The sequence below is a fragment of the Rhinolophus sinicus genome, chromosome 18, assembly GCF_057876585.1.
Source record: "Rhinolophus sinicus isolate RSI-liver-muscle chromosome 18, RSI-T2T, whole genome shotgun sequence".
In the NCBI taxonomy this organism is placed as follows: domain Eukaryota; kingdom Metazoa; phylum Chordata; class Mammalia; order Chiroptera; family Rhinolophidae; genus Rhinolophus; species Rhinolophus sinicus.
Genome location: NC_142518.1, coordinates 73,420,593 through 73,433,332, shown reverse-complemented (window position 1 = coordinate 73,433,332; position 12,740 = coordinate 73,420,593). Strand labels below are relative to the sequence as shown.

At 42.6% G+C, this 12,740-nt stretch overlaps 1 protein-coding gene across 1 annotated transcript in view; it reads right to left on the bottom strand.

Moving 5' to 3' along the window:
• VSIG1 (V-set and immunoglobulin domain containing 1) overlaps positions 1 to 12,740 on the bottom strand; it is a 55,640-nt gene that overhangs the window by 6,728 nt on the left and 36,172 nt on the right. Inside the window, exon 3 of the mRNA XM_074323585.2 lies at positions 6,231 to 6,429. Coding sequence (XP_074179686.1) covers positions 6,231 to 6,429 — 199 coding nt within the window. The remainder of the gene's footprint in view (positions 1 to 6,230; positions 6,430 to 12,740) is intronic.

The window sequence follows — 12,740 nt, the reverse complement described above, 5'->3', positions numbered from 1 at the left end:
GTGGGGAGAGAGGAGGCCATGGCTTCCAGGGCTTTGTCTTTCATGTATTTTTTTTTTCACAATGTAACTAGTTTTATTGAATCCTTGAAGTGTAGAACCAAATAAATCTCATTTATTGAGAAAGAAAACAATCCAAACAATTATAAACCCCAGAAATTAACAGAAGCATATTTGTACTAATTAAACCTTTAGTACAAACATATTTATTTCTCAAACTCACAAATGTCTTTCATGTATTTTATACTGAGAGTAGGAGGGCCATGGAAGGAATTTAAGTAGGGGAGAGAGAATGGTCATTTTCACGTTTTGCCTGGATCTCTCTGACTCTAGGGGTGTCTGAACCAAGGGAGAGGAGGAAACAGATTCAAGAGGTACTAACAGGTCAACAGAACTCGGGAACCTACTAGATATGGGGCATGAGGAAGAAGGTGGAGTCAGTGATGACTCCCAGGTTTCTGATTTGAACATCTGGGTACATGAGCTTGCCATCAGCCCCTGAGATAAAGAAAACAGGAGGAGGAGCAGGTTTTCGGGGGCAAGAGTGAGGAGGAGGAAGGGGCGAGGATAAGGTCAGTTTGGGACGCACTGAATTTTAACTGCTTATGAAACACCTCAGTGGAGAAGTTCTGTGGGAAACAATCTGAATCTCCTCTCTCATCTTATTGCTCACAGCTTTTTCTAACCTTAGTCTGACAGAAAGTACTTTCCAACTTACCTTCCTTATCTTAATTTAGATTTAAAATCCTCCAAAGGCATAGATTTTCTACCTTAGACTGCTTTGACCTTAAATACTCCGGGACTGCCCAGCTCTTGGGAGGTGGCAGTTCAGAACAGAACTCTGGACCCACACAGAATACTGACTCTGCAACTTTCCCCTAGATGTGTTTAGGCAAGTAACCTAACGGAGTCAAACCTCAGTTGATCCATCTGCAAAATGTGAACTAGAGATTATCTGGTCTCTGGGTAATCCAAACATTAATATAGCGTATTAATATGTATAGAACTAAAACCATGTTTATAGAGCCTTGCGTGTGGAATTGCAGACGGCTATGAGCAGGACTAATTCCTGCCGCCACATTTTATAGCTCGCTACTGAAGTCAATCTTCCAGTCTTGGATTCTAACCCACTGGACACATGAGCAAGAAAACAGATGGCTATAGCTGTATGTACTTCTTTGAAACAACTCTATCTTTTAAACAGGTGTCTTTTAATTAAAATAAGTATTTTTCTATTTCTCTCTTTATTCTCTCTTCCTTACCACTGATTTTCTCAGCTGGGGACAATTCATTAGATTTGCCTACCCTAAACAAGGCTATTTAACCAGAAGGCCATTGCAACTATCACTAGATTTAGATACTGAACTTTTTTTTAACTTTTTTTTTATTAGTTTCAGGTGCACAAGACAAAGCAATACTTAGACGTTTATCATTTATATCCCTCACACTATGTGAACCCTCCCCATCCACTATCCCTCTGACAACGCACAGAGCCATTACACTACCACTGTCTCTATTCCTAATGCTGTACTCTGCTTCCTGTAACCATATACATACATATATATATATACATATATATACATATATATATACATATATATATATATATAAAATTATAGTTGGCATTCATTATTGTTCAGCTTAGATACTGAACTTTTTTAAACATGATGATTTTATAGCCTTTACAGCAGAATAGAGAAATTTGAACATAAAATTAAACAGGGTGTTTCATCACAAAGTCAAACACCAGGAGTTGAACTGATGGACAAAAACCTAGAATCACTTGCATTCATTTCTTGAGCCCAGAATCAAACCTAAACAGTCATTTTATGTATTTGTTTGTTTGTTTATTGCTGAACACATTTTTCTCCTTTTATTTTTATTAACAGAACACTTAGTGAATCATTTTGAATCACGTCCCAAACCTACATATTTTCCAAAACTACTGAGTCAGGATTGAACTGACACTTTATCCAGTTAAAGTCCCCAGTAGAACTTCGCTGTTTACTGCCAAAGACATTGATTTACCATTTAGCTTTACTGCTTTCAATAGAATTGGTGTGGGAGGAGCAGGTTCACCTCAGAAAATAAATGAAAATGCTTCAGTGTGTTCTCAAACCTTCACTAAATTAATTATTTTCTTTTTATGTGCGAAATTGCAGAAGGAAAATGATGCTCATGTTAAACATATACAAAATAATTATACAAACCTCTGCAGGGTATTTTTCAGAGATTCATTTTCCGCAGCTGTCACACTTCATGGAAGGCTCTCAAATAAATGGCTGGCCAAACCACCTGGGCCTTTTGCTCATTGCGATTTCCTTCCCCTAAATCGTGTCCTGCCGTTTCAGCCCCTTTTCTACTTTACACACTCTTGCACATCCTTCAACATTCGGTGAAAAAGTCACATTCTCCAGGAAGCCTTCTCTAGTTCCCCCACACGGCTTTTAGTCCTTCCTCCGTGTTTCCGAACTCTCCTCCCCTACCTCCACTGTAAGCTTTTATGTCACATACCTGCCTCTCTCACTAGACTCTGAACTTTTGGAGGGTCAGGACCCTATCTTTTATATCTTTCCATCTCCATTGCCTAGCACAGTAACTGGACATGTGTTCAGTCAGGGTTTGTTGAATGAATTTATGCACGAACGAGTGAATGCTTGGGATCAATGTCCACCACTGGGTGATAAAATGTCCCTGAAAAATGCATTGCTTGGGAGAGCTATCTTTAAGGACATATCGACATCCCTCGCCTCCATTGGCCTCCTAACCTACCTGCCCCCACCATGCCCTACCCCTCACTCAGAGTATGCAGAATAGGCACTCACATGCAATGGATTTTGAGAACAGTAAACAGCCTCTGCAATTTTTAGAGAAAATTGTTGGTCTCAAAATTTCCAGAAAGCATTAATTTGTGGAATGCTTTTGTTCTTAGCCCAATTAATAAAAATAGAATTTTTGAGAGATCCCAAAACAAACAAGGAAATTGCAGATCCTTCTGCCACTTACCTTGCCTGGATCCTGGATGCTTAAGGAAAAGTCATGACACAGTCATTGCAGGAACAACTGACCCAAAGACTCATGGGAAAGAACAATTTGAAGAGGAAATGACTCTCAGCTTGTTATGGAAGTTGATTTGAGATTTTTTGCACTTTAAATTTAAGAATATTAACCTTCCTGTGTGACTTTATCTCAGGGCTATTTCCAAGCTTGGAGATAAAGAGGTCGGGTTTCTTTAGGTTGTTTCTGGTCAGAAGGACAACCCAGTGCCAGGGAGCAACAGAAAACCATTAGAGGAGTAATCCCTCAAATTCTCTGAACACTGAGTCTGCAGTATGTCATTTGATCCTCATAATAAACTTTTAAAGACAGGGCAGGAGTTACAACCCCATCTCAAAATGCCCAGAGCAAGGTGGACTGACTTGCCTGAGGTCATTGAGTAGCCAAGTAAGAGCTAGAACCCAGGTCTTCTGGCTCCCAGCCTGATGTACTAGGATCTATATCAGACCATTTACTTCCCATGTAAATGACTAGTCTTCCAAACTAGGACATCAACTCTCCCAGGAAAGGGCGTGTGTATACTTCTCTTGTCTTCCCCTGTACCTCAATGCTTAGCACAGGGCTCAGCAAAAGAAAAACACGATTGAGCTACCCTGCTCTTAAAAATCAGCTCTTAATTACCTTCCCCTCTTTTCCAGGTGGGTAGATGCAGTAGCAAACTTCACAGTAAATAGCTAGCTGGTGCATTTTTGGCATCACCTGAGTGGCAAGCTCAGACAACTCTGGACAATTCTCTTCGGTGTGCACCTTGTTACCAATTGCTGCTTTCCAAACGACTCAGTTATCAAGTCACTGGTTTGATCTAGTTCCTCCTTTCCTGTGATGGAGGTACACAGCTTGAGAGGAGCAATGACTGGATCAGCTCCATTTGGGGATACGTAGAAGTGGGAGATCCCTTAGCTCAATTGGTAAGTCGGTGAGGGTTGACAGCCTTTTCATCCCTCCCTTCGGTCCTCCCGAAGGCCTGCAGACAGGCCCTGCTAGGCTGACAGACAGGAGCAAAACAGCTATTGTCCTCTTAAACAGGGGTTGAAAGGAGCCCTAGAAATTTCCAAAACTCTGAACTCTCCAAGAGCAGAAACCATGCTTCCATCACTGAAAATCTCATGGCTCCTGGCACACAGTAGGCACTCAATAAATACAGAATAAATGAACCATTCCAAATTCATTTGAAGAATGAATATGACTTGCTCAATGTCACATAATGAATATTTGTATATACATAAATTAATTCTCAACTCTGGCTTAACATGTGGTGTGGGGACAGAGCCCCAGAAAGTAGTTTACAGGCTCTCGGCCTCACATGGAGGAGTGCTGGCTCGGGTAGTAGATGGCCGTCAGCTGTGGCTGATTGGCCGTCAGCTGTAGCCAGTTAGCCAATTAGCCGCTAATATAACTGCTGCGGCTACAGAGCAGAGAGAAGGAGAGGAGAGAGAAAGAATGGGGGCTAGCAAGAAGATGGTGGCTGGGCTGGCAAGTGTGGATGGCGGTTTGCGGACACTGTGGATCCAGCCTCCAGTGAGAGTATAGTGCCGCCAGAGAGAATATAGTGGTATGACTCCCCTACCTATGGCTCCGTGGGTGTTCCTTTTTGGCCTCACCGTATCCTGCGTTCTCATGTGGGGAGTGGGAGCAGAGACCCCGCAGGCCTCCCAGCACGACAAATGGCTCAGCGAGCAGGGTCTCCAGCACGACAGTGGTGTCATGCAGGAGACCCTGCTCGCTGCGCCATTTGTCATGCAGGGTGCCTGTGGGGTCTCTGCTCCCGCTCCCCACAAGAGAACGCAGAATATGGTGAGGCCAAAAAGGAACACCCACGGAGCCATAGGTAGGGGAGTCATATCACTATATTCTCGCTGGTGGCTGGGTTGGAGAAACAAGAAATAGGAGCCACACAATCTGCAACCCGCCATCCTAACTGCAATCCGCGCTTGCCAGCCCAGCCACCATCTTCTTGCTAGCCCCCCATTTTCTTCTTGCTAGCCTAGCCACAGCAGTTATATTAGCTGCCAATGGCTCACTGGTTACAGCTGACGGCCAACTAGCCACAGCTGATGGCCATGCAATCACAGTTGATGGCCATTTACTACCTGAGCCAGCACCTTTCCACGTGAGGCTGAGAGCCTGGAAACTACTTTCTGGGGCTCTGCCCCCACATGTGGTCTTTTTTTCCAAATAATTTTAAATTAAAATACAGTTGTCAAACAATACTATATTAGTTTCAGGTGTACAAATAGTGATTCAACATTTATATACCTTGTGATGTGATCACCACACTAAGTCTAGTAACCATTGATTTGTCAAAATGCCAAGTTAATACAATATTATTGACTATATTCCCTGTGCTATACAATACATCCCATTGGCCTGTTAATTTTATAACTGAAATTTTGTGCCTCTTATTCCTCTTCACCTTTTTCACCTATCCCTCACCTCCCTCCTCTCTGGATGCAGCCTGTCCACCTTCTATGAGTTGTTTTTGTTTTGGTCCGTCAATAGATGAATAGATAAAGAAAATATGGTGTATACATGCACAATGGAATATTACTCCGCAATAAAAAAGAACGAAATTTTGCCGTTTGCAACAACATGGATGGACCTAGAGGGCATTATGCTAAGTGGAATGTCAGACAGAGAAAGACAAAAACCATGTAATTTCACTTGTATGTGGAATCTAAAAAGAAAATCCAAATAGTGTTAACATTTTAAAAAGGGACCTTCCTGCCTTTATTCAAAAGAATAATTTAATGGTGAGAATTGTGGCTGGCTTAAGAGAGGTAATAAGGTAGCAGTTATCTCCCCCAGGTAGAACTGGCTTTAACTGGAAGACTCCTCTGAAAGAGTTATTGGCGATCATTTAGTGGGACTGTGCATTGTCCCATCTGTTCTCATTTTATCCTTCAGAGACAGGGATCCCTGAAGGTTGGGTCATCTACTGCTGTCTGTCATTTTGGCAGTTCTTTCCTTTTGGCAAGTGTGTCAACATATTTTAAGAGTGATTTCTTAGTGTTGCTATGTGGATTTCTCAGCATTGGGGATGCGTTTCTAGATCCCTGAAAATCAAAGGAGAAGGGAGGACCTTTACCCGTGGCACTTTATCAGCACCATAACCCGCTGCCCTGGCTCATTCAATGTCCTAAATTGCTCCAAGAAAAAGTATAAAAAATTGTCCATACCTAGCACATTGACTATGAAGTTTCCTTGATTGTAGCCACTAAAATCAGGGGGGTTGTTAACATCACAGTTGTAGTTGCCACTATCTGCTGGTTGCATATGCAGAATAGTGATGGATGCGTTATCTGGCTCGTTGGACACTATAATTCGATCTTTGAATCGCCCGATGGATGCAGCTTGTCCACCTTCAGAATAGTAAATCTAGGACAGAAAAATTACAGAAATGAGTACTGGAGAGGGTCCAGGGCTAGGATAAGCTACCGGGGAGAATCCTCTACCAAGGTTACCTTCTTTGATAAGCAGCAGCATTTTTTCCCCCAGCAGGCAACAGGTCCCTATGGCAAAGGTTTCTCAACTCAGGGGGCACTTTAGCTTTCTCACAGCTGTGCACAGCTATTACCTCACTTGTGTTCAAAGCAGCTTTGTGATGTCATCAGGACAAGGAGGTATGCCTGTGTACAAGACAGTAGATAGCTGGAGCTGATGGGATTCAACTCCTAAGCCTAGGTTAGGAGATCAAGATACTCACCTGATGAGTCTACCTGGACGAAACTCATTATATAGGACACAAATGCCTGATGGGAAATCCCAAACCACCAAATTTTCTACTTTATAAGATTTTTTTTTAAATTTACTTTACTCAGTGAGACTAGCTGGAATATCTGGTTTCCATGAAAGTTAAAATATTCATGCTCCTTTTGTACACACATACTGCTTTGGATAAGCAAACTTGGGTTCCCCCTGTTAGAAGGATAACATTTCAGAGCAAAGAGGCCCCTGACAAATCATCTGGTCCCATTTCTTTATAATGGTGTGAGGGTGAAACAAAATAATCCAGAAAAGGGCCTAGGAAGTGCTTAGGCAATGGTAGCTACTTTCTCCCCATGTAGCAGGAGGCAGAACTGGGATTATCATTTCAATAAGGGCACTCAAATCCAGAGATATTAAATGACTCATGCAAAGTTACAAAGATGTTTTATTATTATAATTTAGTAGATTTAAGAAATATATGGAGTCTAGTTCCATCTCAAAGAACATGGATATTTAGATCATGATGGCAACTGTGAGAGCAGCATGATGAGGTGGAAAGAGAACCTGGGATTTAGCCACAGCTCTGCCTAATTGTGACAATATCAGGGGAGGTAGCCTCTGGTCATGCCTCCATGGCAACCTGCTTTGTGATAAGAAACAAAATTATTTAATCTTTCCAACCTTTAGTTTCTACACTTGAATGAGGAACCATAGTGATGTTCTTCAAAGTATGATACGTATTCCCCGACTACAGGCACATTAGTTGATTTTAGGTAGTACATAAATGAAAACTTATTAGAAAGAGATATATCTAGTACATCAAATCTGTGACTTCATGGATCTTATGGTTTAGGGTGAGACTAAGGTATTTCTAAGATTTTAAGAAACAAGTCAGTATAGGAAATAACATTAAATAATACTGCTGGTGATACACAAATATGACAAATATCATAAAGATGAGACATGAATGACTGAAGCTTGAGAGTCATTGCACTAGGTGATCCCTGAGGTGTCTTCATAATACACATAATCCATGTAAACATTTTGCTAGTTTCATATAAATGTGTGTAATTAAAATGATTGTTGTTTATTATTTAGTAAGCTGGCATTGCCCTAGTCCAGTGAAACTAATTAATATTTTCATAAAATCTACTCAAAGAGCCTTATGGTTCATTTAATTCACTCTCCTCACTTTATAGAAGAAATTGAAGCCCAGATAAGTTAAAAACAAAAGTTAATATGGGACAGTTCTAGAACAGTTCTTCTAATTCCTTGTCTAGCGCTCCTTACCTTAATAGGCTAAGGAAAAAGGGAAAGTAATCAGCAAACCAAAAGATATTATCTAGATTAATTCAAAATAATTCTCCTTCAAGCAGAAAACCAATATATATTTTAAACTAAGGCAGAAAGTTAGGTTCTGAGGGAAAATTCAAAGGAAAGAGCATATTGAAGGAGAAAACAACTTGTCTCCCTCCTCCAGTTCTCTAAAATCAACTAGCTTTCTTTCCTACCCTAACTGAGCCATTTATAATTCAGTTCATCCATTCACACCTACGGAAATCACAAACTTTTGCCCCAGAGAGGTCTTGCTCGACTTAAAATGAGAAAGCCAGTGTTAAGGTATTCAAGTGCGCAAGGGGGAAGTTCAACTCATCAAAGGTCTATTACCTTCATTTGAGTTAACACCAAAAATGTCAAGCTTTCCATTTCACTAGCCAGCATTGGGTTTCTTTACTTTCTAATCAATGATTTGAAGTCCTGTGGACTTTTACCTGGAACACAGCCTGCAGTCCATCAAGGAAGCCCTTTACAACTTCAACATCTGGCAGATTCCCCTGGTCCCAGGAAGACTGGGGGTAGGGTTGCCTGTTTTATACTGAGGTTTGAAGACATCACAATGAGCTATGACATCAGTCCTGCCTACAACCCTCAGTAAGTCCCAGAGGACCTAGGTGAAAGGACCTTGTTTCTGCAGAGATCAGGGGGCCAAGAGAGTGTGTTTTATGTCAAGACTAGAACATGAAAAGAAGTCACCTGTAAAACTCTCGCAGTTGGACGTGACTCAAGGTGAAATAATCAAATAGGTCATGAGGTCCTGAACTTGAAACTTCACCAACCCTTCACCTTAGCTCTTCACACTGTAGCTTATATTTTGCCCTCTCACAAATAACACTAAAGGGTGTCAGGGATGGTAATGGGATAAGGAGGGAGAACAATGGAGACCTCAAGGGGGAAGGCCTTGGTCTCAGGGTGCTGTGTGAGAAGGAAAATCCCCAGGGCTAGCCAGTGGCCAGACACATAGATAAAAGGGCTTTCTATTAGGGGAAGTCCACGCTGTCACACTGCCCTTATAAAGACCAAAAAAAATGAAATGTTTTCCTGAGACTGTTTATCTAATCACACAGGAAGGACTGCAACTTGGTTCCATTTTTCCACAAAAGAATAACTCTTTTAAAAGTCAAAGCTGAACAATGGTCAAGGCCCCTCCACGATCCTGTGAGAGTTGTGCATTCAAAGAAAGTATGTTGTCAATTTAGAGATCAAAGGAATTGAGGTCCAGGAAAAGCCACAGATGTTCAACAAGCTACATCCTTGGCGAGGGGACACGGGGAGTCTGCTTTAAGAAAATCCATCCAACTGTTTCCTTAAGTGGTGTTTGTTAATTTTATGCCCACTTGCCCTTTGTGGTTGTGTTCATGGCAAACTTCCCTACTTTTCCCCCAAGGTCATCTCTGCCTGCCTACTGGTGATGTTAGAGGCTGAATGTGGAGTTATAACAGCACACTAGTTATAAGACCCCTTAGTGTTTGGGAGGAAGATGGATATGAGAAATACAGGAAATGGCTGGGAGGGGCTGGTGGATAGTGGTAAGATCAGAAAGAATAGTGGGGACTGTGGTGAACTGGAGAGACAATACAAACAAGGCTTTCAAACTAGAAACAAGCAAACAAAATATTGGGCTGGACAACCAACATGTATCCACAGACCAAATCAGACCCAGAGGCCTCCAGTTTGCAACCTCTGATTCATCCTCTTCTATTACAGAAAAGGACACTGAGGCCCCAATACAAGAAGTGACTTTCCCAAGATCACACAATTTATAGTCAGACCTTGAACCCAGACCTCCCGATTCCCACTGAACATATTAAAATGGCACTTAATAGTTCCGACTTAAGCAAGGAAGATGATTGCTAGGCAACCTTCCCCTTTTGGGGCCATTCCATCCCCTACTCCAGGCTGACCTTACTTCTGCCAATTGCTGCTATTCACTGGCATGATGCTTCTTCCCGTGCCGAGTAGGTTCACCACATGATGCCTTCAACATTTGCCAGCTGCAATAACAGCCTATCCCTTCCTACTGTGCCAAGTTCCTGTTCACATGAGGCCAGGCAGCTGGGAGCCAGATTTGTCCCAAAAGATTTTTTTCCCCTCAGCTTTGTGACACTGCTCTATAACTAGAGGCTGGAGTACAAACAAGAATTGTTGAAAGAATTCAATCTGCTTTCTGTTCGAGTCTGAGTTGCAGTTAATAAATGCCTTTAGCCTCTAGAGCTGATCTTGTGGCTTCTTTTGGGAAATGTGGAAGGCATGGAAAGCCACAGCAAACCACCCATTCTTCCCCATTCCAGCTACTTGCTTTCCTTCACTGTTCATAAAGGGCAAGACATAGAAGAGGATGAGTGTAGGGTAGCAATGGTCTCAAGCCCAGCATTTTCTCTGGACTGTACAAGGACGCTGGAATTGCACATGGAAGAAATAATAGAAGACCAAAAGGAATACTTTCTTGCCCACAAACCACTCCCTTCCCAGCCTGCCATTTGCCTGAAATACCTACCATTTGAATTGCTTCTTTGGGATGAAGACATGGACGATCTCTGCTTAAGTGATTTTCTTCGTAAGAGAACAAAATGAACTACCACCAGTCCCTAACACCTTAGCATTTGATTAATTTATCAAAATTTAGCAAGACTAGATACCTGAGGGAGTGGGACACAGAATAGATAAATAGATGGGAGTGGGGTGATAGGAAGGGAAAAACTTGGAGTATTTCTCAATGAGTGAGACATTGGCACTTTGGGCAGACAATTCCTTCTTTTGTGGGTCTGTCCCATGTACTGCAACACATTTAGCATCTCTAGCCACTGCCCGCTAAATGCTAGTGTTGGCCTCCATTTATAACAATTAAACCAACACCTCCCTCATTTCAAATGTCCCTGAGAAGGTAGAACACCTCTGCCCTGCCAACATTTGTAAAGAATTTAATATAATGTTATCTGTAGAGAACACACCAGGTTGGGAGAATCTGAGCAGCCAGAGACTATGAAGACACTAGGTTCTGGAAAGAAGTTGTCCACATTATACATGTGTTGGGGAGATGAGGATGGCAAAGGGTGTCTTCCACTATGGATACTCCAGAAGTGTAGGTATTGTCTGAAAGACCCATGCTAAGTAGGGTCAATGCCTGTTTTGTTCATAGACAGCTGAGGTCTCTGCAATCACTGGCAGGGTGGAAGAGGAGATCATTGGTGTGATCAGAGGAGCACCAGACTACCCAAAACTTCCATGCCAACCTGCCTGCCCTTGGGCCTAAAGTCTTCAGCTAAGAGGCCCTGCTGAGAGACTGATCATCTGAAGCTGTCCATGTCTTCTGAGAGGAAAGCTTTTCTAAGAGGAGGGCCAGGCTAATGACTATCCTGGTCCTCCTGGTGAGAAGACTTGTGGGATACTTCTGCAGTCCCCACTCACCGAGGAACTCCTTGGAGGGGAGAGTCAGAAAGAGATAACATCCTTCTCTGGGTATTGAGAAACACTAGGCCTTGGAGTCAACTTCTTCTTTATGACCCAGTGATTTGGGGGGAGGAGAAAAAGATGATCCTATGGCAAGAGTTGGCCACTGCCCCGCTCAAAGCAGCAATAGGATCTTGAGCCTCTTGGAGGAAGCTGAAAAGGATTTCAGACATGGGCACGAGAAGGCAAACTTAAGGCTGTCCCACTTTTGTCAGGGGGTTGTGCTGATTTAGATTGTTACCAAACTCAGGCCCTCCCTTCCCACTCCTCAAAGCTGTTGCCATTGCCCTAGAGACTCCAAAACCAGAAGGGGTCCAGTAGTACACCAATAGGTGTTCTTACCTGTGAGGTCCAGCTACATCTTCCCCGAGCGTCTCTTGCATGCGCCATTTTTAGACACTGACTGACTGCCTTTTCCTCCATACTCTCAGTATTGAGGCATGCGCTGCGCTGTGTTTGAGCAGAAATGGGTGAATCTGAGAGCCAAATGCTACGTGGTATCCTGCCACATCCACCCAGGAGTTGAACTGAATCACTCAGTGGTCAGTCTGGCAATGTCTTACTCCCATAAATCATAGAATTGTCTAACAGCACAGCAGTCTCCTTGTATCATCCCCCAAATGTCCCACTAGCCATCCTTAGATTAACATATGACATGCTCTACAGAATTCTGAATGCATGGAAGTGCTCAACAAGAAAGCAAATTTGAAATAGCAGCCAAATCTCATTTTGAAAAATACCATCACAACTGAAGATATCTGCAACCTCTTTGTTGAGCAGGCTCTCTGTTCAGGGATAAGGAGCCAACAGAGAAGGGGCCTGATTCCCTCCCTTTAGCCACAAGGACCTGACAGGTAGTAGAACTGGAAGCCAATTCTGGGCCAAGATTCCTCCAAGACCTCTGTCCCAGCTGTTCAGCTATACTAAGTGTATTTTGTTGGCCTGGATGCCCTGGTGCCCATGACCCTGGGCTATGGATGGCATAAGAATTTTGCAAAATCACATTTTGTGAGTAGTGTTGCTGATAATAATAACTCACATTCATTGAATGGTTACAATGTGGAAGGCTTCCTAGTGCTTCACAAGCATTATCTCATTTAATCCTCAAAGTAAGCCTGTGAGATAGGTAAGTAGCTCCATTTTACAGGTGGGAAAACTGAACCTCTGAAAGGTCAAGTGACTTGTCCGAGGTC